Below are 23,685 nucleotides of genomic sequence, written 5' to 3'. Positions count from 1 at the left end.
CAGAAAGCTGACATCCTTAGTTTTCAATTTTCTTAAAGATACTGTGTGTAGCCAGGTGCTGGTGACTTACACCTTATAATCCTAGCTACTCAGGAGACTGAGATCTAAGGATTGCAGTTCAAAGCTAGCCTGGTCTACCAACTCCAATTAGCTACCAAGAAAGCTGCAAGTGGTGGTGTGCTGGCCATGAGTAGGAATTCTCAGGAACAGCACCTAGGCCCTGAGTTTTGTTTTCTTTTGTTTTGTTTTAATGTGTGTAGGGCTGGGAACATGGCCTAGTGGCAAGAGTGCTTGCCTCATATACATGAAGCCCTGGGTTCGATTCCTCAGCACCACATATATAGAAAAAGCCAGAAATGGCGCTGTGGCTCAAGTGGCAGAGTGCTAGCCTTGAGCAAAAAGAAGCCAGGGACAGTGCTCAGGCCCTGAGTTCAAGCCCCAGGATTGGCAAAAAATAATTAGGTGTAAAGTTGGTATGGTTTTGATTACAAAATTATTTAATTTACAAGTTCAACTCCTTTAATATAGGGCTCTTAGGGATACCATTATATTTTAGTAAACTTTGGTTCATCTTTCAAGGGGTCTATATTTAATCTAAATGGTCAAAATCACTGACTTGAAGTTACTCATAATATTCCCTTTCTATTTGTTTGTCTGTTTGCTTGTTGAGACAGAGTCTTACTCTAGCCCAGGCCGACCTGAACTCTCAGTGCTCCTGTATCCGCCTCCTGAGGGCTGGGACGGCAGGTGTGTGCCACCACTCCTGACCTGGCCGTCCCTTTCTTACCTGCAGGATCTGTAGTGATGTCCCCTCACACCCAGTGTTTTTCTCTTATCCTACCTGAGCTGCATTGCTAGGTTATTTCTCACAGGTTGGTTTTCCTCTTCCTTTGCATTCATGGTGACTTCATATTAAAGGGTGTATGTGTGGTTTGGCCTCTAGAGTGCTTGACCATTTCGTTTTCTAAGAAAATATTCTTGAGCTTGGTTCCTGTGTGTGCATTAACTGAGAAGCTGTTTGGTTCTTCCTGGTCTGCCTTTAAGCTTTATTTGCCGAGGGCATAAGGATGTTGAATCACAGATCTGCTTTCTGAGGCAAGCACATTGATACCACTATCACCAACACCTGCAACTTATGAGGTTATTTTATGCTGGCCCGTGGACACCCACTTTGCCCAGCACTCTGCTAGGTCTTCTTGCATGGTTCCTCTCTGGCCTTGGGCAGGTTCTTCACGTGCGTCAGCAGATTCTCAAAGGAACCCTCCGCAGAGGGTTTCCCTGGCACTCTGTCCTGAAACTCACCCCAGGGGACTTGGTACCCCTTTCCTGTGCCACAGCTCATCCAGCTGGGAGGGTGGGCCAGAGGCTCCTCTCCCACCCCACGCTCAGGTCCACATCATGAGCTGCCCGCTCTCCAGTGTCTGAAAACCGTTAAGTTTGTCTGGTTCTTGGGTTGTTTCAGGCATAGGGTAAGTTTGGTCCTGTTACTCTAGAAGCATTGTATTGGTAGTGAAATATGAAGTACTGTCCTCTGAATGTAGGGATGGTAAAAGAACATTTAGGGTGTCCTGGGAGTCCTGCTGGTACAAGGATGTAAGGGGAAAAAACAAAAAGCATCAAATTAGGTGCAAAATGATGTGTTAGAGAGAGGGGAAAATCCATAGATAAGCTGTTGGCATTAGTAAGTAAATCTAGACCACAGGTTGTGATGCAGATTTCTGTGTGATCCATTTCTCATGTAAGAAGATAGTTGAAGCTGGAGACTCATAATGAACAGATGTACTTGGCTCACAGTTTGGGAGGCTGAGAGTCCAAGATCCAACAACCTGCTCACTGGCCTCTCGTGAGGCCCTGCTGCAGAGGAGGCCCGTGACAGTGGCAGGGGGGCGGTCCCTCCACAGCAGCTGCAGAGGAGGAGGCCAGGCCAGGGTACAGCAGCTTACCCACATCCCAGCAGGCCACAGATCCGGAAGGTTCTACCACCTCAACACAGCCTTGAGGGCACCTTGCTTCTAGCACACAAGCTGGGTTAACAACACCTCCAGACCCTCGCAGCACCCCACTAAAACCAGCTCGCTGGAGAGACCCGCAGCGGAAGCTCACAGACTTGTCTCAGCCAGTGACATGGACTGCTCTCCAGAGCCCAAGTAAGGTACCCACTGCTCTGCTGAGGGCCCCAGGCCACAGCCCCAGGCACCTGGTAAAGTTCCGGCCCCTCCTGGAAGCTGGGCTGCCAGGCTGTAGGCCAGCCTTGTATATGCTAACGCAGACGACTCAAGCTAGAGTTTGGCTGAGAAGAAAGAAATACTTAACACCTGTAATTAGGTCGAAGAGAGACACCAAGTCTGAAAGACTTGCTGAGTCCACTCAAAAGGAGCTTTAGAGCCAAGTGCAATGGCTCACACCTGTCATTCTAGATACTCAAGAGCTGAGATCTGAGGATCACTGTTTAGAGCCAGCCCTGACAGAAAAGTCAGAGACTCTTATCTCCAATACCAATAAAAAGCCAGAACTAGGGCTGTGGCTCAAGTAGCAGAGTGCCAGCCTTGAGCATAAAAGCTCAAGGACAGCACCCAAGCCCCATTACCAGCACAGAAATTAAAAAAAAACAAAAACAAAAAACATTAGGGGCTGGGAATATAGCCTAGTGGCAAGAGTGCTCGCCTCGTATACATGAAGCCCTGGGTTTGACTTCTCAGCACCACATATATAGAAAGGGCCAGGAGTGGCACTGTGGCTCAGGTAGCAGAGTGCTAGCCTTGAGCAAAAAGAAGCCAGGGACAGGGTTCAGGCCCTAAGTCCAAGGCCCAGGACTGGCACACACACAAAAAAAATTTTTTAAAGGATCTTTCAGACTCTGGGTCATTGTAATTCTAAAAATGTGTTTAAGAAAAAGGCTTTGCATGGGGCTGGGAATACGGCCTAGTGGTAGAGGGCTTGCTTCATATTCATGAAGGGTTTGATTCCTCAGCACCACATAGAGAGAAAAAGCCAGGTGGCACTGTGGCTCAAGTGGTAGAGTGGTAGCCTTGAGCAAAAAAAGAAAACAAAAAGAAGCCAGGGACAGTGCTCAGACCTTGAGTTCAAGCCCCAGGACTGGAAAAAAAGAAAAGAAAAGTAAAAGAAAAAAGGCTTTGTAAAGACTTAGCAGATTGGGACTGGGAATATGGCCTAGTGGCAAGAGTGCCTGCCTCGTATACATGAAGCCCTGGGTTCGATTCCCCAGCACCACCTAGATAGAAAACGGCCAGAAGTGGTGCTGTGGCTCAGGTGGCAGAGTGCTAGCCTTGAGCAAAAAGAAGCCAGGGACAGTGCTCAGGCCCTGATTCCAAGGCCCATGACTGGCAAAAAAAAAAAAAAAAAAAAAAAAAAAAAAGACTTAGCAGATCGACTTGGAAATAACTCTCAAAAACTGTTAAAAAAAAAAGAAGAAAATGAAAGAGAAAAATGTTTTCAAAAATTAGAAATCTCAATGGTTGCCAGTGGCTCACACATGTAATCCTAGCTACTCAAGAGGCTGAGAGCTGAGGAGGGCAGTTTGAAGCCGGCCCAGGCAGAAAAATCCATGAGAATCTTATCTCCCATTAACTACTCAAAAACCAGAAGTGGTTCTGTGGCTCAAAATGGTAGAGTGCTACTGTTGAGCAGAAGAGCTCAGGGACAGTGCCCAGGTCCTGAGTTCAAGCCCCACAACCAATAACAACAAGAACAAAAAATAGAAATTCCAACAAGAAGGCCCAGCATCCAAATAATGGGAGCCCCAGAATGAACAGAGAACAGAAATGGAGATCACAGGAGGTTCTAGACAGGCTCCAGAGCCTGGTGGAAGGACATGATAGCTGGAGGAACAGGTTCATGGGGCCAAAGGAGCACAGACATGCTGTCATGAAAACTCCCAACACAATGGTCGTGGAAAGGAACTTACACCTCCGAGAATGGGTCACGCATAGGCAAAGAGGATGGGTGGCACTCGAGTCTGCCCTGCTGCCGCTGTCCGGAACGGGCGCCTGGTCTCCACCCAGGAGTTGGAAGGCTCTGGAGTTCTCAGTCCAGTGTGAGGGGGGATGGAAATTTCTTGGTACTGTATCTAGGATACTTCTAGAAACTTCACTTTACCACAACCTAGAAAGTAGAAGAGGTGCAAGGGACAAAGAGGCATGAGTAGATTCTGGGACTGCTGCAGGAGGGAGGAGTCAGGAGGGCCTTGGATGAGAAATGAACACGGCGCACAAGGTAAGCCCCCGCCCGAGAATAGCAGATGTGTGCTGAAACTGCCGGGGGGGGGGCTGGTGTGGCTGGCAGTGCTGAGAATGCAGAGTGAATGCATGGGTTCCCCCGGAGACTGAGGGAAGAGTCATCCTAAGAGTGAGCGCCATGTGCTTTCTGTGGGCAGGCCAGCCAGCACCGTGGGGCAGGGCCTTAACTCTCACGTTGACCTGCCACTGGCCAGGCCTGGGGTGGGCCGGGAGGGGCGCATGCTGGTTTCCTGTGATGCTTGCAGAATTCCTTTATAACTGTGCCGGTGTGCGACACCGGTGAAAATGAACATCTTAAAATGTAGCCACATAGAAAGGAAACAGAAACGGACGAAAGGACTGTCTCCCCACAGGCAGTACCCCCAGTTGACCACTGTGAGGCTGAGCTCCAGAGTGCTCCGCCGGCGCGTCGTCCGTCTGCAGCAGCAGTACCGTGTGGCCCCCGGTGAGTCACGCGGCGGGGGACCGGGAGGGCAGTCTGCATGTGGCCTCCCAGGAGGGCCAGCTGCCTTCTTCCCTGGGAGCCCAGGTTCCCAGCTCTGCCAACCGCTGTCTTTGGGGCTGAGGGGACCCCCTGGGGTTGCCATCTTCCACTTCTCCCTTTAAGTATTTCTGCTCTGACTCTCCCACCTACCTCCTTCTGCCAGAAGTTGCCACCAGGCTCTGTGGACAATGACCAGGGTTCCTGCCTGGCCTAAGGGGGCTGCGGCCTGTGGTTTCCCCAGCCACCGAGAGCCGAGACTCCATTCTGCGGCTGGCGCTGTGGGGCTGGCCAGGCCCAGGCAGAGGGGAGGCAGACGCCCTGCAGGAGACACGGGCAAAACCACTGTCGGTGCTCCTGCCCTGGCTGCCGAGTCCAGAGGACGAAGGGCCCTCCCACATAGCCCAGCCTCTGTGGCGCCCTGGTACTGGCTGGGTCATCTCCCAGTCTCAAGGGCAGGCCGCAGTTGACCTCAGTCAGGGCTGGGAGCAAGGACAGGCCCTCAGGATGCCTCCGGTGAGAACCGCCAGCCTGCCAGGACAGCTGGCCCCTGGAAGGAAGAGCAGTGTCTGCAAGGGGTGCTCTCCCTTGGGGGCATAGGGAGGCTGACCAGAGCACGGCTCAGTGCCCACCCCGTGGGCATCCGGTCTTGCTGTACACTGCCAGTCTGCCCCAGGCATTCAGCTCCTGCCTTGAGGAATTGGAGAAGGCAGGAAGTACACACCCACCCCACAATGTCAGGAAGGGCTTGTCCTGGAGAGGAGGCCAGAGCCGCAAAGCCCTCCGGGAAGGGTTGCAGGTCACCTGTGCAAGGCCCATTGAGCAAGCAGCATAACCAGGTGCTAGGGTGGGAGATGCTGACCCTGGGCTTGGTAGAATTGTCCCTGAGCATAAGCCCGGGGCCTTAGGGAGGGTACAAGGCCCAGGATAGACTTTAGCAGAGCCCCTCGTGCCCCTCCTGTCCCTGACGCTCTGGTCTGAGCACCCCCAGGCCCCAGGGCTGAGCTCTGCTCTCTCTTTCAGCACTGTGTCCCAATGTTGTGAAGCAGCAGCAACTGGCAGCTCTGAGATGGCTGTGCTACAAGCGGTTTGTGGAGGTGCGTGGAGAGGGGGAGGGGAGGGGAGGGCCCGGCCAGGCACCTTGGCAGTCAGCCCTGTCACCACTTGTGGCCTCAGATAATCACTGAGTGCCTGCCAAAAGCCAGACAGCTCCACACTGTGCCTGTGCCCACCGCCATAGCAGGTGGCCAGCTTGTGCAGAGGATGCCCTCTCCTGGCTGTAGCCACCGTGTGCCCCCCTGGACCAGACACGACCCCACTCCCCACCTCAGCTAGTTGGGCTGGCCAGGGCCCTCCAGATGTGCTGGGCTGTTCCCGGCATGCTAGACAGCTGGACCACCAGAATCCACATGCTGCCCTCTCACCACAATGAGCCAATGTGAAGGTGGACACTGTGCGGTCGCCTCCACAGCCCTGTGGAAGCTGAACTGGAAATGCTCCCCTCTTTGCCTTTACAGAAAAGCATGTCTCAGGAGAACTGGACTGACCATGTTCAGGTGAGTCGACGTGGCCCAATAGCCTGTGCACGTAGCCTTCAGGAACTCCCGGCCCGTCCCCTCGTGGCCTGCTCTGTGTGTGGCCTGCGGGAACTCCCGGTCCGTCCCCTCGTGGCCTGCTCTGTGTGTGTGGCCTTCGGGAACTCCCGGTCCGTCCCCTCGTGGCCTGCTCTGTGTGTGTGGCCTGCGGGAACTCCCGGTCCGTCCCCTCGTGGCCTGCTCTGTGTGTGTGGCCTTCGGGAACTCCCGGTCCGTCCCCTCGTGGCCTGCTCTGTGTGTGGCCTGTGGGAACTCCCGGTCTGTCCCCTCGTGGCCTGCTCTGTGTGTGGCCTGTGGGAACTCCCGGTCCCATCCCCTCGTGGCCTGCTCTGTGTGTGGCCTTCAGGAACTCCCGGTCTGTCCCCTCGTGGCCTGCTCTGTGTATGTGGCCTGCGGGAACTCCCGGCCCGTCCCCTCGTGGCCTGCCCTGTGCGTGTGGCCTGTGGGAACTCCCGGCCCGTCCCCTCGTGGCCTGCTCTGTGAGTGTGGCCTGCAGGAACTCCTGGTCCGTCCCCTCGTGGCCTGCTCTGTGTGTGGCCTTCAGGAACTCCCGGTCCGTCCCCTCGTGGCCTGCTCTGTGCATGGCCTGCAGGAACTCCTGGCCCGTCCCCTCGTGGCCTGCTCTGTGCGTGGCCTGTGGGAACTCCCGTCCCGTCCCCTCGTGGCCTGATCTGTGTGTGTGGCCTTCAGGAACTCCCGTCCCGTCCCCTCGTGGCCTGCTCTGTGCGTGGCCTGTGGGAACTCCCGTCCCGTCCCCTCGTGGCCTGATCTGTGTGTGTGGCCTTCAGGAACTCCCGTCCCGTCCCCTCGTGGCCTGCTCTGTGTGTGGCCTGTGGGAACTCCCGGCCCGTCCCCTCGTGGCCTGCTCTGTGCGTGTGGCCTGCAGGAACTCCCGGCCCGTCCCCTCGTGGCCTGCTCTGTGGTGTGGCCTGTGGGAACTCCCGGCCCGTCCCCTCATGGCCTGCTCTGTGAGTGTGGCCTGCAGGAACTCCCGGCCCGTCCCCTCGTGGCCTGCTCTGTGAGTGTGGCCTGCAGGAACTCCCGGCCTGTCCCCTCGTGGCCTGCTCTGTGTGTGGCCTGTGGGAACTCCCGGCCCGTCCCCTCATGGCCTGCTCTGTGAGTGTGGCCTGCAGGAACTCCCGGCCCGTCCCCCTCGTGGCCTGCTCTGTGTGTGGCCTTCAGGAACTCCCGGCCCGTCCCCTCGTGGCCTGCTCTGTGAGTGTGGCCTGCGGGAACTCCCGGCCCGTCCCCTCGTGGCCTGCTCTGTGAGTGTGGCCTTCAGGAACTCCCGGCCCGTCCCCTCGTGGCCTGCTCTGTGTGTGGCCTGTGGGAACTCCCGGCCCGTCCCCTCGTGGCCTGCTCTGTGAGTGTGGCCTGCAGGAACTCCCGGCCCGTCCCCTCGTGGCCTGCTCTGTGCGTGTGGCCTGTGGGAACTCCCGGCCCGTCCCCTCGTGGCCTGCTCTGTGTGTGGCCTGTGGGGAACTCCCGGCCCGTCCCCTCGTGGCCTGCTCTGTGCGTGTGGCCTGCGGGAACCTCCCGGCCTGTCCCCCTCGTGGCCTGCTCTGTGAGTGTGGCCTGCGGGAACTCCCGGCCCGTCCCCTCGTGGCCTGCTCTGTGTGTGGCCTTCAGGAACTCCCGGCCCGTCCCCTCGTGGCCTGCTCTGTGTGTGGCCTGTGGGAACTCCCGGCCCGTCCCCTCATGGGCCTGCTCTGTGAGTGTGGCCTGCAGGAACTCCCCGGCCCGTCCCCTCGTGGCCTGCTCTGTGAGTGTGGCCTGCAGGAACTCCCGGCCTGTCCCCTCGTGGCCTGCTCTGTGTGTGGCCTGTGGGAACTCCCGGCCCGTCCCCTCATGGCCTGCTCTGTGAGTGTGGCCTGCAGGAACTCCCGGCCCGTCCCCTCGTGGCCTGCTCTGTGTGTGGCCTTCAGGAACTCCCGGCCCGTCCCCTCGTGGCCTGCTCTGTGAGTGTGGCCTGCGGGAACTCCCGGCCCGTCCCCTCGTGGCCTGCTCTGTGAGTGTGGCCTTCAGGAACTCCCGGCCCGTCCCCTCGTGGCCTGCTCTGTGTGTGGCCTGTGGGAACTCCCGGCCCGTCCCCTCGTGGCCTGCTCTGTGAGTGTGGCCTGCAGGAACTCCCCGGCCCGTCCCCTCGTGGCCTGCTCTGTGCGTGTGGCCTGTGGGAACTCCCGGCCCGTCCCCTCGTGGCCTGCTCTGTGTGTGGCCTGTGGGAACTCCCGGCCCGTCCCCTCGTGGCCTGCTCTGTGCGTGTGGCCTGCGGGAACTCCCGGCCTGTCCCCTCGTGGCCTGCTCTGTGAGTGTGGCCTGCGGGAACTCCCGGCCCGTCCCCTCGTGGCCTGCTCTGTGTGTGGCCTTCAGGAACTCCCGGCCCGTCCCCTCGTGGCCTGCTCTGTGTGTGGCCTGTGGGAACTCCCGGTCCGTCCCCTCGTGGCCTGCTCTGCGTGTGGCCTGTGGGAACTCCCGGTCCGTCCCCTCGTGGCCTGCTCTGCGTGTGGCCTGTGGGAACTCCCGGTCCGTCCCCTCGTGGCCTGCTCTGTGTGTGTGGCCTGCGGGAACTCCCGGCCCGTCCCCTCGTGGCCTGCTCTGTGCATGGCCTGCAGGAACTCCTGGCCCGTCCCCCTCGTGGCCTGCTCTGTGTGTGGCCTGCGGGAACTCCCGGCCCGTCCCCTCGTGGCCTGCTCTGTGTGTGGCCTGCAGGAACTCCCGGCCTGTCCCCTCGTGGCCTGCTCTGTGTGTGGCCTGCAGGAACTCCTGGCCCGTCCCCCTCGTGGCCTGCTCTGTGTGTGTGGCCTGCGGGAACTCCCGGCCCGTCCCCCTCGTGGCCTGCTCTGTGCATGGCCTGCAGGAACTCCTGGCCCGTCCCCCTCGTGGCCTGCTCTGTGTGTGGCCTGCGGGAACTCCCGGCCCGTCCCCTCGTGGCCTGCTCTGTGCGTGGCCTGCAGGAACTCCCGGCCCGTCCCCTCGTGGCCTGCTCTGTGTGTGGCCTGTGGGAACTCCCGGTCCGTCCCCTCGTGGCCTGCTCTGCGTGTGGCCTGTGGGAACTCCCGGTCCGTCCCCTCGTGGCCTGCTCTGCGTGTGGCCTGTGGGAACTCCCGGCCCGTCCCCTCGTGGCCTGCTCTGTGCGTGGCCTGCAGGAACTCCCGGTCCGTCCCCCTCGTGGCCTGCTCTGTGCGTGGGCCTTCAGGAACTCCCGGCCCGTCCCCTTGTGGCCTGCTCTGTGTGTGGCCTGTGGGAACTCCCGGCCCGTCCCCTCGTGGCCTGCTCTGTGCGTGGCCTGCGGGAACTCCCGGTCCGTCCCCTCGTGGCCTGCTCTGTGCGTGGCCTGCGGGAACTCCCGGCCCGTCCCCTCGTGGCCTGCTCTGTGCGTGGCCTGCGGGAACTCCCGGGCCCGTCCCCTCGTGGCCTGCTCTGTGCGTGTGGCCTGTGGGAACTCCCGGTCTGTCCCCTTAGAGCTGGGAGTGGGCCTGGGAGAGGTGACAACCCGGATAGTCATGCTTAAGCTAGTGTGTGTTGCATGTGCATCTGACAGAGCAGGCGTGTGTGCCCAGAGGGCTTTCCTGCTACTTGCTTGGCCAGGGGAGCCCCTGTAGCTGCAGAAACAAGAGGGGGTCATGTGACAAAATCAGAGAACCCCCGGGCGAGGAGTGTGCCCTACCCCATGGAATTTCACGAACGGTGCCCGCACACGTGGCATGCCTGGCACGCAGGGGAGTGTGGCTGGTCAGCATGCCCAGCCCAGTGCCAGGCAGAGCATGGCACGGCTCTCGGCTGAGACAGTGCTGAGCTGCCCAGAGATGGGGGGGAGGCAGTGAGTCACCAGAGAGGAACGCACCCCCCCGGGCGAGGCCCGGAAGGCCAGACCCCCTGGGTGCCAAGGCCGAGCTGGCCAGAAGGGCAGCGGATATCCTGAAGAATGTGGAGGAGTTTCCATGTATTGTCGTCCACGTGGGAACCCACAGCCTGGGGAAGCAGATGCCTCGAGCTGCCGGGGGCACTGGAGCTGTCTGGGCGGGACGGCCCTGCTGGGGGCCTGCAGGAGCCCCCCCCAGGAGCACCGAGGCCACGGAGGCCGGAGGTCATGGCGGGAGGCACCGCCTCCCGGGGGCGCCCTACACCTAGGCTAGCCTGTGGCCTCGTAGACTAGAAGACCCCTTACCAGGGTGAGACCCCCGGGGGGGTCCCACGGTGCCCCGCCCTGCCCTGGTTTCTCAGGGGCTGGAACAGCCGCAGCCCCATCATTGCCTCTGCCCCCAGACTGAGCACTGTCCCTGGGTGGAGACGCGGGCTTGCCAGGGGCCAGGCTTCGTGATGAGGGCTGACCCCGTCCGTCTCTGCACCACGTGCACCCCTGGTGTCCCCCTGCGTTCCTGGCCTCCTCTCTCCCGTGGCCCGCCCAGGCACAGGGAGTATGAGGAGCAGGGTCTGGCCAGAGCTCCACGAGGCAAAGGCAGAGGGAAGAGGAGCAGGGCTGGGGCTGTTCTAGAACAGAACCGGGGGAAGTGGCTGATAGAGGGGATGGCAGGAGGATTCCCAGCCAGGCAGCAGTGTGGATAGGAGGTGAGAAGGGGCCCAGGGGTAGGAAGAGAGGTGGAAGGGGGTGCAGGGGGTGGGAGAGAAGATGGGAGGGAGCCCAGGGGGTGGGAGGGGAGGGGGGAGGGGGCCCAGGGGTGGGAGGGGAGAGGGGAGGGGGCCCAGGGGTGGGAGTGCAGGTGGGAAGGAGCCCAGGGTGGGAGGGGAGGGGGGAGGGGGCCCAGGGGTGGGAGGAGCCTAGGGGTGGGAGGGGAGAGGGGCGGGGGGCCCAGGGGTGGGAGGGGAGAGGGGAGGGGACCCAGGGGGTGGGAGGGAGCCTAGGGGTGGGAGGGGAGAGGGGCGGGGGGCCCAGGGGGTGGGAGGGGAGAGGGGAGGGGGCCCAGGGGTGGGAGGGAGCCTAGGGGGTGGGAGGGGAGAGGGGTGGGGTCCCCAGGGGTGGGAGGGGACAAGGGGAGGGGGCCCAGGGGTGGGAGGGGAGAGGGGAGGGGGGCCCGGGGTAGGAAGGGAGGTGGAAGGGGGCCCAGCGGTGGGGGGAGTGCAGGTGGGAAGGAGCCCAGGGGTGGGAGGGGGAGAGGGGAGAGGGGGAGGGGGCCCAGGGGTGGGAGGGGGAGGGGGGAAGGTGCCCCAGGGGTGGGAGGGGGAGGGGGGGAAGGTGCCCAGGGGTGGGTGGGGAGGGGGGGGAGGGGTCCCGGGGGTGGGAGGAGAGGTGGGAGGGGGCCCAGGGGTGAGAGGGGAGGTGGGCGGGGGCCCTGGGGGTGGGAGTGCAGGTGGGAAGGACCCGGGGTTCTGCCGGGTCACTCGGCACCCTCTGCTACTTGGAAGCCCCCTGGGGGGCCTGCCTGCAGGAGGACGCGTGTCGGATGAGGTGGCCACGTCCACTGAGGGTCTGTGGAGACCCTGACGCGGCCTGCCTCCGCCTCCCTCGTTGCCGCCCGCAGGGCCTGGTGGGCCAGAGCTCCTGGCTGCAGGAGAGTCTGCTCCGGCTGGTGGCCTCTCACAGTAACGCAGCCACAGCCTACCAGTGCGCCCTGGACCTCTCCTTGCCCGAGGAGCGGCTACCGGCTTTCGTCGCTGCGAAGGTCCACCAGCTCAAGCTGCGGGGGAGGTAAGCACCCCAGCTGAGGCGGAAGTCCAGCTTCAAACAGCCCCGTCCTGGGGTGGCAACTCTACAAGCCACACAGCCTACCCTGCTTCAAACAGCCCCGTGCTGGGGTGGCAAATCTACAAGCCACATAGCCTACCCTGGGCTCTGGGGCCAGGCTGAGGATAGCCGGTGCCCGGGAGCCAGCTGCCCGTGGCCTAGAAAAGTGGAAAGCTCCCTCGGCCCCAGGGGAGATGCCGGGGTGCTGGACCAAGCAGTAGGGAGCAGAACCCCTGGAGCAGGCCCGGTTTTCCTGCCCTAGACAGTCCCCCGTCCCCTCACAGCCCCCCTGGGACCCAGTAGAGGAGAGCGCCCAGCCCCAAGGCCTAGGGCAGGAGTTCCACAGCTCTGCCCTCCCAGGATGATCAAGGTGGACCGGAGACTGGAGGAGCCCCACGACGCCCGGAAGGAAAAGTATTATCAGCTGTCCATCCCCAGGGAGAATATCCACCTGCTGGCCTCCTGGGAGGACCTGGCCGGGCAGGAGGCCCGGCTGCTGCAGGTGGGTACCCAGCTGGCTCTTGCAGCATGCCGCTGGCGGGAGCCACCGTGTCCGGGATTCTGGGTACTGTGTAGGCAGGCGTCTGTCCCACCACGCATGCCTTGTTTCCCCCTCCCCCCCACACACCCTAGGGCACCACAGAGCAGCTGCTTTCAAAAGCAGAGCTGGGGACGGCCTGGGGGCTGGCAGTTGCAGGCTACCAGGCCAACCCCGAGAGTGCCCAGGCCTGAAAGGTGGGTGGACACCTGCCGGCAGCCATTCTCCTCTGCCCCGAGGCCGGGCCATCTGCCCTGGACAGTCAGGCCCTGCAGATCCTACAAAGCTGTGTCTCCAGGGCCCTGTGCCCTCCCAGGCAAGGGTCCCTGTGGGTGCAGGCTGCTCGTGCCCCGTCGCACCCGCCTTTTCCTGTCCACAGCCCGGCCGAGTGGTTGGAGTGGACGTGGAGTGCGTGCTTTCGTTTGTGACCGAGGACAGGCACCAGATGTCACTCGTGCAGGTGGCCGATGAGGACCATGTGTTCCTGCTCGATGTGCTGGCGCTCCTGCAGCCACCAGGGGGGCAGGGGGCACAGGCCTTCTCCCGCATGGTGTCCCGGCTCTTCTCAGATGCCTCCATCACTAAGCTGGGTAAGTCCGGCCCCGGGGTGAACGTGTCAGAGGGAGCAGGTGCCGCACCCTAGCCAGTCCCTCCCTCGGTACACCCTCCCCCCGAAATGGAGCTGTGTCTACCCATGTCTTCGGGCTTCTCTAGCACTGACGGCCCCTTCGCGTAGGTTATGGCTTGGCAGCAGACCTGCAGCAGCTGGGCACTGTCTGTCCCTCCTTGGTCGGCATGGAGAAGCAGATCTGTAGCATTGTGGACCTGCAGCCTGTGCACAATCAGGTCAGTGCAGCAGGCAGCCGGGCCCTGCTGGCCCCGGCCGCTTGGCTCCCTGCACGGCAGACCCCGAGTGGGGCCTTCCACCAGGCCAGCCCGAGGCCACCACAGCAGGAATGGCCAGCTCTTCTCCCTGACTAGACTTCTCTCAGCAGAGCCCCAGGGGGCACGCCTGCCTGCAGGGCACAATGCAGTGTCCCCGAGGGTGGAGGGCACGGCCTGGCACAGGTACTGGGAGTCTGGCCTGTGGCACTTTCCCAGAACTGTGACCTGGCAGGTGCCCTGAGGAGGTGCCGTGTTTACTATGGAGGCCTGGGGATGGGGCAGGAGGCAGGGGCCACCCTCACTGTGTCCTCCCCTTCTCTCTCCACACTGGCCGAGGTACAAAGACAGAGACTCCCCGGTGCAGGGTAGAGTGGGCAGGGAGACGGCAGCAGCCACCCTCACCGCAAGACGTAGGCCTCACCCTACAGGGCTCTGTTTTGGCAGATGCAAGAGATGGGTGTGGCGGTGCCCACCACAGGGGACAGGACAACGAGTCCACGCGGCCTGAGCCTCCTGGTACAGCAGGTGCTGGGTACACCCCTGGACAAAACAGAGCAGCTCTCCAACTGGAGCCGGCGGCCGCTCCAGGAGTCCCAGCTTCTCTATGCAGGTGGGAAGGGGAGGCGGGAAGGCGGGGCCCGGGGCCTCGGCATCCCTCCCGTCCCCAGCCCTCCGTGACCACGACATGGGTGGGTTCTGTCCACCCAGCTGCTGATGCCTACTGCCTGCTGGAGGTGTACCATGCCCTGGGCAGAGGCCTCCCGCCCTTCCCCCACCAGAGGGCCCTGGGCCGCAGCCAGACACCTGTGAGCAGCCAGAGGCCAGGGCCCCAGGGTCCCAGACCATCAGAGGCCACAGCAGCACCGGGGCAGGTGGGTGAAGACCTCAGGGACTAGGTGCAGGAGGACGAGGGTGCTAAGCACGCCCCTGAGGCTCCTCGGGGCTCTACATCAGGATTCGTAGGAGTGAGCAAGCCCAGGGAGTGTGCCCCTGCTCCCTCCATGAAGAACAGCGGAGACTGCCTGGCAGTGGGCCTCTTGTCATGCTAGGCCTGGTATGTTCCCTCAGAGTGGTAAGGAACAGCACCTGGCACATCCCCACAAGAGCCTCGCCAAGTCTGGTGTACACACAGTCACCCCCTCTCTAGTGTACACAGTCACCCCCTCTCTAGTGTGCACAGTCACCCCCTCTCTAGTGTACACACAGCCGCCCCTCTCTAGTGTACACACAGCCACCCCCTCCCTAGTGTACACACAGTCACCCCCTCCCTAGTGTACACAGCCACCCCTCTCTAGTGTACACACAATCACCCCCTCTCTAGTGTACACAGTCACCCCCTCTCTAGTGTACACACAGTCACCCCCTCTCTAGTGTACACACAGTCACCCCCTCTCTAGTGTGCACACAGGCACCCCCTCTCTAGTGTACACAGTCACCCCCTCTCTAGTGTACACACAGTCACCCCCTCTCTAGTGTACACACAGTCACCCCCTCTCTAGTGTACACACAGTCACCCCCTCTCTAGTGTGCACACAGTCACCCCCTCTCTAGTGTACACAGTCACCCCCTCTCTAGTGTACACACAGCCACCCCCTCTCTAGTGTACACACAGTCACCCCTCTCTAGTGTGCACACAGTCACCCCCTCTCTAGTGTACACACAGCCGCCCCTCTCTAGTGTACACACAGCCGCCCCTCTCTAGTGTACACACAGTCACCCCTCTCTAGTGTACACACAGTCACCCCCTCTCTAGTGTACACACAGTCACCCCCTCTCTAGTGTGCACAGTCACCCCCTCTCTAGTGTACACACAGTCACCCCCTCTCTAGTGTACACACAGTCACCCCCTCTCTAGTGCACACACAGTCACCCCTCTCTAGTGTACACAGTCACCCCCTCTCTAGTGTACACACAGTCACCCCCTCTCTAGTGTACACACAGTCACCCCCTCTCTAGTGTGCACACAGTCACCCCCCTCTCTAGTGTGCACACAGTCACCCCCCTCTCTAGAGTGCACACAGTCACCCCCTCTCTAGTGTGCACAGTCACCCCTCTCTACTGTACACAGTCACCTCCTCTCTAGTGTACACATAGGCACCCTCTCTCTAGTGTGCACAGTCACCCCCTCTCTACTGTACACAGTCACCTCCTCTCTAGTGTACACACAGTCACCCCTCTCTAGTGTGCACAGTCACCTCCTCTCTAGTGTACACACAGTCACCCCTCTCTAGTGTGCACACAGTCACCCCCTCTCTAGTGTACACAGTCACCCCCTCTCTAGTGTGCACAGTCACCCCTCTCTAGTGTACACACAGTCACCCCTCTCTAGTGTACACCAGTCACCCCCTCTCTAGTGTGCACACAGTCACCCCCCTCTCTAGAGTGCACAGTCACCCCCTCTCTAGTGTACACACAGTCACCCCTCTCTAGTGTACACACAGTCACCCCCTCTCTAGTGTGCACACAGTCACCCCTCTCTAGTGTACACAGTCACCCCCCTCTCTAGTGTACACACAGCCACCCCCTCTCTAGTGTACACAGTCACCCGCTCGCTAGTGTGCACACAGTCACCCACTTCCTTAGTGTACACTCCCCAAGGGCGTCCCTGAACCCCTCGCTGCCCTCTGCCCTCTGCCCCTCCATGTGCAGTTCCCAGTGCTGGTCTCGCTTTGTAGCCCGAAGCTGGGCGGGCCTCATGCCCACAGCCGCCTTGGCCCGTTGCAGGTCCCCGTGTGCACCGAGGAGGGTGCCGCTGCCCCTCAGGTCGCTGCCCGGGCCTTCCGCGTGGTCTGCGACAGCATGCTGCAGGGACTGGCACGGAGCCTGCGCTCCCTAGGTGTGGACGCAGTTGTGCTGGGCGACCGTGAGGACCACAGCCAGCTGGCTGAGGTAAGCAGGCCCCCGGGGACCCAGCGCTCACCCGCCTGCCCATCCACGGTGCCCAGCGCCGGGGAGGGCCGCCTTCCGCGGGTGGCCGCCGTGTCTGAGCACACCAGCCTGCTGTCTCGCCCACGGGGGAGGCGGCACCCAGAGCCCGCCCTCCGGGGCTATGTCAGGTGTCACGGGGCTGGTTCTTCTAGAGGCTGTGGGAGCCTCCCTCCATTCCTGCCCTGACTGCAGAGTCCTGTGTTCCCTGCCCATGGCCGCTTCCCTGGGCCCTCTGTCCTCGGCCCTTCCCCGCATCTCCTGAAGCTAACCCTTAGCCCTCAGCAGCTTTTTGCCACTGTAACCAAATCCCTGTGGCAGGCTGTTTATGAAAAGGGTTATTTATTTCACTGCTAGGAGGGTCGAAGTTCCCCCGCAGGTGCATGGTCTCTGTCCTCTGGGATTCCAGTGCGGACAGGAATGGGTGGGGTGAGGCTGCGCCCAACACCAGGGAGCAGAGAAGAAACGGCGTGACCCAGGCCAGGCTGCTCACACAGCCCTGTCTCCGAGCCGGCCAGGGGACTGCAGCACCCCTACCGGCACGACACCAGGCCCCAGCCCAGCGGCCGGCCGCCCCCGAGGGTTAGGACAGCACAGCTACCCGTGCCAAGCAGCAGGACTTGCGCCGCTGGGAACTTGCTCAGCCGGATTCACCCTTGGAATGGAGCTGGGGCGGAGTGACACGGGCTCTGCCCACTGCTCGCTCTGTGCAGGGCAGGGGGCAGGGCTCCCCCCGGTGGTCAGGTCAGGAATGCCCTCATCCACGATGTCCGATGTCCGGGTCCCTAGAGTGGGCCCACTCGTTTGGGGGGAGGCCTGATGAAGGCAGGGCCTTGGATGGCCCTAAGCCTGACCCACATCACCTGCAAAACATGGCTGCAGGTGTAACAAAGGTACTAATTAGTCAACCTTAAAGCATAGGATCTGAAGGTGGACCTAAATTCCTTTGTGGGCTCAGGAGAGTCCAGGGAGCTTTAACAGAAAGGATGGGGACCAGGCACTATCCTAGCTACTCAGCAGCAGAGATCTAGGAGATAACAGTTCAAGGCCAATCCTAGCAAAATGCTAGTGAGACTCCATCTCCATCAGTCGTCTGGGTGTGGTGAAACACCAACACCGCTCATTCCAGCTCTGTAGGCCATAGGAAGGAGGACTGGAATCTAATGCTGGCCCACTCAAAACAGACCCAGCCTGATGCCAGTAGCTCACACCTATAATCCTAGCTACTCAGGAGGCTGAGATCTGAACATCACAGCTCAGGGCCAGCCCAGACAGACAAGTCCTCAAGACTCTTATCTCCAATTAACCAGCAAAAGAGTGGAAGTAGTGTGTAGCTCAAGTGGTGGTAGAGTGCCAGCCATGAGCAAAAAAAAAGAAGAAAAGAAGAAGAGCCAAGCAAAAGCAAGAGACCCAGAGTTCACACACACATGCGCACACACACACACACACACGCACGCACGCACGAGACCCTATCTGTAAAATAATTAAAAACAGAAAGGGCTGGAGTAGGCCTAGTAAGCACAAGGCCCTGGTACCACAAATAAAATAACCACATGGATGTTAGGCAGAGTAGGTCAGAGAAGTCGAGAGCTCTGGCACCATCTGAGGACAGATTCAGAAGGCCAGACATGAGGACACAGGAGCCTGGGCCTTACCGCTCAGGCCACAGCCCCCACCAGCACCAGTGAGCCTGGAAACCAGCTCCCCTCCATCTAGCAAGCACCAGCACCTCCAGAAAGGTCTAGGCAGAGGACCCGGGAGCCCGCCTCAGCTGTGGGACTCCGTGCTGTTGACCTGTGTGCTGCAGTAAGTTCTTACAGCAAATGATGTGGGCTTGGTCCCAGGAGTGAGGCACTGAGGTAGCAGGTAGCTACCTCAAAAGCATCTCTGATACCAAGTGGTGAGCAGAGGCTGGAAGAATTCTGAGGATCCCAATAGAAAAGGCCCAGGTGGCCTGAAGCAGTTGTCAGGGGACTCATGGGTGGTAAAAACATTGATGGCCAGGTGTAGCACAATCTACCTAAGTGCAGACCCCAGTCCCTGTCTCTGCTCTACCCCTCATGGCGCAAGGTGTTCACACCTAAGAACATCAGAGCCTCCATTTGCCAGAGCCTGGTCTGTCAAGTGTGCTGGAATATTCTTCATGAAGGTCTGTGGCACAGGGCAAATTCTGAGCTCTCTGCCTGGGTAGATGGAACTGTGGGCTATGTTACCCAAGTTGCTGAGATTCCTTTTCTTCCTCTCTCTCTGTCTCTCTCTCTCTCTCTCTCCTTCCTTTCCTTCTTTGTCATGTGTGTGTGTGGTGCACTCGTGCAACACCCCAGTACTGGGGCTTGAACTCAGGGCTGGGCATTGCCCCTGAGCTTTTTTGCTCCACTTCTGATTTTTTCCCATAGGAGGAGGGGGAGGAGGAGGAGTCCCAGCAGGCTGAGGCTGAGGACCCAGGAGGAGGAAGAGGAAGAGTCCCAGCAGGCTGAGGCTGAGGACCCAAGAGGAGGAAGAGGAAGAGTCCCAGCAGGCTGAGGCTGAGGACCTGGGAGGAGGAGGAGGAGGAGGAGGAGGAGGAGGAGCAGGAGCAGGAGAAGGAGAAGGAGGAGGAGTCGTCCCAGCAGGCTGAGGCTGAGGACCTGGGGGGGAGGAGGAGGAGGAGGAAGAAGAGGAGGAGGAGGAGTCCCAGCAGCTGAGGCTGAGGACCTGGGAGGAGGAGGAGGAGGAGGAGGAGGAGCAGGAGCAGGAGCAGAAGGAGGAGGAGTCGTCCCAGCAGGCTGAGGCTGAGGACCTGGGGGGAGGAGGAGGAGGAGGAAGAAGAGGAGGAGGAGGAGTCCCAGCAGGCTGAGGCTGAGGACCTGGAAGGAGGAGGAGGAGGAAGAAGAGAAGGAGGAGGAGGAGGAGTCCCAGCAGGCTGAGGCTGAGGACCCAGGAGGAGGAGGAGGAGGAGGGGGAGGAGGAACAGGAGGAGGGGGAGGAGGCCCAGCAGACTGAGGCTGAGGACCCTGGGAGGAGGAGGAAGAAGAGGAGGAGGAGGAGGAGGAGTCCAGCAGGCTGAGGCTGAGGACCCAGGAGGAGGGGGGAGGAGGAGCAGGAGGAGGAACAGGAGGAGGAGGGGGAGGAGGCCCAGCAGGCTGAGGCTGAGGACCCCAGGAGGAGGAGGAGGAGGAGGAGGGGGAGGAGCAGGAGGAGGAGCAGGAGGAGGAGGGGGAGGAGGCCCAGCAGGCTGAGGCTGAGGACCCAGGAGGAGGAGGAGGAGGAGGGGGAGGAGGAGCAGGAGGAGGAGGGGGAGGAGGCCCAGCAGGCTGAGGCTTGAGGACCTGGGAGGAGGAGGAAGAAGAGGAGGAGGAGGAGGAGTCCCAGCAGGCTGAGGCTGAGGACCCAGGAGGAGGAGGAGGAGGAGGAGGAGGGGGAGGAGCAGGAGGAGGAGCAGGAGGAGGAGGAGGAGGAGGCCCAGCAGGCTGAGGCTGAGGACCCAGGAGGAGGAGGAGGAGGAGGACACCCAGCAGGCTATGTCACACCTCCACTCCAGCGGTTTGTTTGAAGGGTTCCGTGTGTCACAAATTCAAGTTTTAGTTTTTGGAACATTCTGGAATATTTCCAATCTGGTTGGTTGCAGGACTAATGTTTCCCAGTGTCTGCTTTATAGTGTGAGTCAAGATTTCCCTCCTTTTTAAGGCTAAGTAGTATTCCAAGTGTGTTTACACCACACCGTGTGATCTTCCTCTCTTGGGCGTGCCCAGGGGCTCCCTCGTGTGGTTGTGATGGATAATGCTGCTTGGGACCTGTGCGCTGGTTTGAGCCCCACTTCTGTTTTTGTTGGGTGTACACCTGGAAGACTCGCCCCGGGTCCTATGGTAATTCAGGTTTAATCCTCTGAGAAGGGGCGGCACCGTTTCCACAGTGGCCACGCCGTTCTGTGTACCCACAGCAGGAGGTGAGGGTCTAGCCTCCGCAGGCCCTCACCCCCGTGTGTTACATTGAAGCAGTTCTGACAGGAGTGAGATGCAGCGCGTTTGTCTTTCCCTGAGGCCTTGCTCTTGGCGCCTTCTGTGTGCTTCTTGTCCATCTGTGTGTCTTCTTTGAAGAATGTCCACCCCAGTCCTCTGTCCTTTCCAAATCTTTGTTATTGAGTTATAAGAGCTCTTTATATATCCTGGTTATTAATTCCCGGTCAGGTTTGCAATTTGAAAATATTTTTCCAAGCCAGGTTCTGATGGCTCAGGCCTGTCACTCTAGCTACTCAGAAGGCTGAGATCTGAGGATCACAGTTCAAAGCCAGCCCAGGCAGGAAAGTCTGTGAGACGTATCACCAGTTAACCACCAGAAAACCTGAAATAGTGCTGTGGCTCAAAGTGGTAGAGCACTAGCCCTTGAGCAAAAGAGCTCAGGAACATGCCCAGGCCCTGACTTCAAGCTCCATGACCAACAAAAGAAAAGTACCGTGAGTTCTCTTTTTACTCTTTCTTTTCCAGTCCTGGGCCTTGGACTCAGGGCCTGAGCACTGTCCCTGGCTTCCTTTTGCTCAAGGCTAGCACTCTGCCCCTTGAGCCACAGCACCACTTCTGGCTGTTTCCTACATATGTGGTGATGAGGAATCAAACCCAGGGCCTCATGTATACAAGGCAAGCACTCTTGCCACTAGGCCATATTCCCAGCCCCTCTTTTTACGCTTAAAAGTGCCCTTTGATGCACCAAAGCTCTTAATTTCGATGAAATTCGGTGTCTGAGTTTCTTTTCATTGAATTTGGTGTGAGCAACAAAAAACCACCCCCCCGGTGCAGTTATTAAGTGTCCCTGGGTTTCCTTGCCAGATTTTTTTTGGGGGTGGCAGTCTGTGGGGCTTGAACTCTGTGCCTGGGCACCATCCTGAGCTCTTCAGCTCAAGGCTAGCGCTCTACCCCTTGAGCCACAGCACCACTTATGTGTTCTGGTGGTTCACTGGAAATAAGAGTCTCGTGGACTTTCCTGCCCAGGCTGGCTTTGAACCTAGATCCTCAGATGGCAGCTTCCTGAGTAGCTAGGATGACAGGCATGAGCCACTAGCACCAGGCTCCTTGAAGGATTTTATAGTTTCTGCTCTAGCATTTTGGAGTTGACCCTTTATTTGCCTCTGAAGGGTGTGGTCTGCATGCAGGGTGCTGTGTCCACAGCCCAAGCCAGTCACAGGAGCCGCACTGAGGTGCACTTTGACCCTCGTGGCCTGTGGCTTACTGGTTAGCTTTGCACCCTCTGACACAGCACTTGTAGTCTTCGATCACTTCCTTGCCTCCCTGTATGATAAGGTACTCCTCCTTCATCGTCTGTTTTCTGCCTCTGACCTGAAGCCAACCGGGTCTCTGGCCACTGTGGTGTGGGAGGGCCGGGAGGCAAGGGGGCTGCCGGCCTAGGTGCAGGTGGCGGCCGAGTGACAGGGACACTTGTGCTTAAAATATCATGTAGGCCAGATACTTGTGGAAACTTTTTGTTTAGATCTGGAATTTTGTGCTTAGTAGCCTCAATTTTCATCCTTCCTCTCAGCTAAAAGCCCTGATGTTCACACCACCAACAAAATCACCCAAGCAAAAGCATTCCAGAAAAATGGTATTGGAGTAGGGAGGCGGCGGCTCCCGCCTGTAATCCTCGGCACTCGGGAGGCTGAGAGCTGAAGACCGCCGTCAGAGCCGGCCTGGGCAGGGAAGTCCAATGAGCCACCAGAACACCCCAAGTGGCGCTGTGGCGCAAGTGGTAGAGCGCCAGCCTTGAGCGGAAAAGTCCAGGGACGGCGCCCAGGCCCCGAGTTCAAACCCCACGGCAATGCCATTATTGCGGGTGTCATTTAAAATGTTCATCTGTAGCTTTGCTCCCTGGAGGTAGGAGGTGGATGTGTTGTGTTCTCGTGTCTCTTGGAACATTGTGCGTCTCTCTCTCTCTCTCTCTCTCTCTCTCTCCTCTCTTCATTTTCTTTAAATTGCTATTAAAGGTTTTGTTTATAATTATGTGAAATATTGGTCCACATCCATAAAACAAGGGCATGCCCAGGAGGGGTCTGATGGCCCTTGATGCCACTTGACCCCCAGGGGACAGAGCACCGGGAGCGGGTGGACAGGGCTGCGGGCTGGGTCATGCTCCGCTCACTCTGCTGGTCTCTTTCCGCGCAGATCGCCAGGCGAGAAGGACGGGTCATCCTGACCTCAGGGACGCCTTACCACAAGGTGACGGTCACTGCCTGACCACTCTCCTGCCACCCCGGGCCCAGTCCCCGGACGCCACCCCCACCCCACCCCACCCCACCTCACCTCAAGGCCTGCTTGGGTGGGACTACAGGAAAGGGGAGGAGGGAAGAGGGCGCCGGGGCAGGCGCGGAGGGGACGCGGGGGGGGGGGGGCGCCGGGGCAGGCGGGGAGGGGGCGCCGGGGGAATGGGCTCCGGGGCAGGCGGGGAGGGGGTCCTGGGGGAATGGGCTCCGGGGCAGGCGGGGAGGGGGTGCTGGGGCAATGGGCTCCGGGGCAGGTGTGGAGGGGGTGCTGGGGGAATGGGCTCCGGGGCAGGCGGGGAGCGGGTGCTGGGGGAATGGGTGCCGGGGCAGGCGGGGAGCGGGTGCTGGGGGATGGGCTCCGGGGCAGGCGTGGAGGGGGTGCTGGGGGAATGGGCTCCGGGGCAGGCGTGGAGGGGGTGCTGGGGGGATGGCTCCGGGGCAGGCGTGGAGGGGGTGGGTCCTGGGGGAATGGGCTCCGGGGCAGGCGTGGAGGGAGTGGGTCCTGGGGGAATGGGCTCCGGGGCAGGTGTGGAGGGAGTGGGTCCTGGGGGATGGGCGCCGGGGCAGGCGTGGAGGGGGTGCTGGGGGAATGGGCTCCGGGGCAGGCGTGGAGGGAGGGGGTCCTGGGGGAATGGGCTCCGGGCAGGCGTGGAGGGAGGGGGTCCTGGGGAATGGGCTCCGGGGCAGGTGTGGAGGGAGTGGGTCCTGGGGGATGGGCGCCGGGGCAGGCGTGGAGGGGGTGCTGGGGGGATGGGTGCCGGGGCAGGTGGGGAGTGGGTGCTGGGGGATGGGCGCCGGGGCAGGCGTGGAGGGGGTGCTGGGGGAATGGGCTCCGGGGCAGGCGTGGAGGGGGTGCTGGGGGAATGGGCTCCGGGGCAGGTGTGGAGGGAGTGGGTCCTGGGGGAATGGGCTCCGGGGCAGGCGTGGAGGGGGGTGCTGGGGGAATGGGCTCCGGGGCAGGCGTGGAGGGGGTGCTGGGGGAATGGCTCCGGGGCAGGCGTGGAGGGAGTGGGTCCTGGGGGAATGGGCTCCGGGGCAGGCGTGGAGGGGGGTGCTGGGGGAATGGGGCTCCGGGGCAGGCGGGGAGCGGGTGCTG

General features: G+C 60.5%; 1 protein-coding gene across 1 annotated transcript in view; it reads left to right on the top strand.

The window, feature by feature from the left end:
* Exd3 (exonuclease 3'-5' domain containing 3) overlaps positions 1-23,685 on the top strand; it is a 78,734-nt gene that overhangs the window by 39,190 nt on the left and 15,859 nt on the right. Inside the window, 11 exon segments of the mRNA XM_048346861.1 lie at positions 4,610-4,701; positions 5,761-5,834; positions 6,255-6,293; positions 11,813-11,979; positions 12,376-12,517; positions 12,933-13,143; positions 13,290-13,399; positions 13,883-14,048; positions 14,147-14,310; positions 16,163-16,327; positions 22,492-22,545. Of these exon segments, the coding sequence (XP_048202818.1) occupies positions 4,610-4,701; positions 5,761-5,834; positions 6,255-6,293; positions 11,813-11,979; positions 12,376-12,517; positions 12,933-13,143; positions 13,290-13,399; positions 13,883-14,048; positions 14,147-14,310; positions 16,163-16,327; positions 22,492-22,545 (1,384 nt within the window).

This window comes from Perognathus longimembris, chromosome 1 (genome assembly GCF_023159225.1).
Source record: "Perognathus longimembris pacificus isolate PPM17 chromosome 1, ASM2315922v1, whole genome shotgun sequence".
Classification (NCBI taxonomy): Eukaryota; Metazoa; Chordata; class Mammalia; order Rodentia; family Heteromyidae; genus Perognathus; species Perognathus longimembris.
Note: the sequence above shows the minus strand (reverse complement) of the source record. Positions and strands in the feature narration are given on the sequence as shown.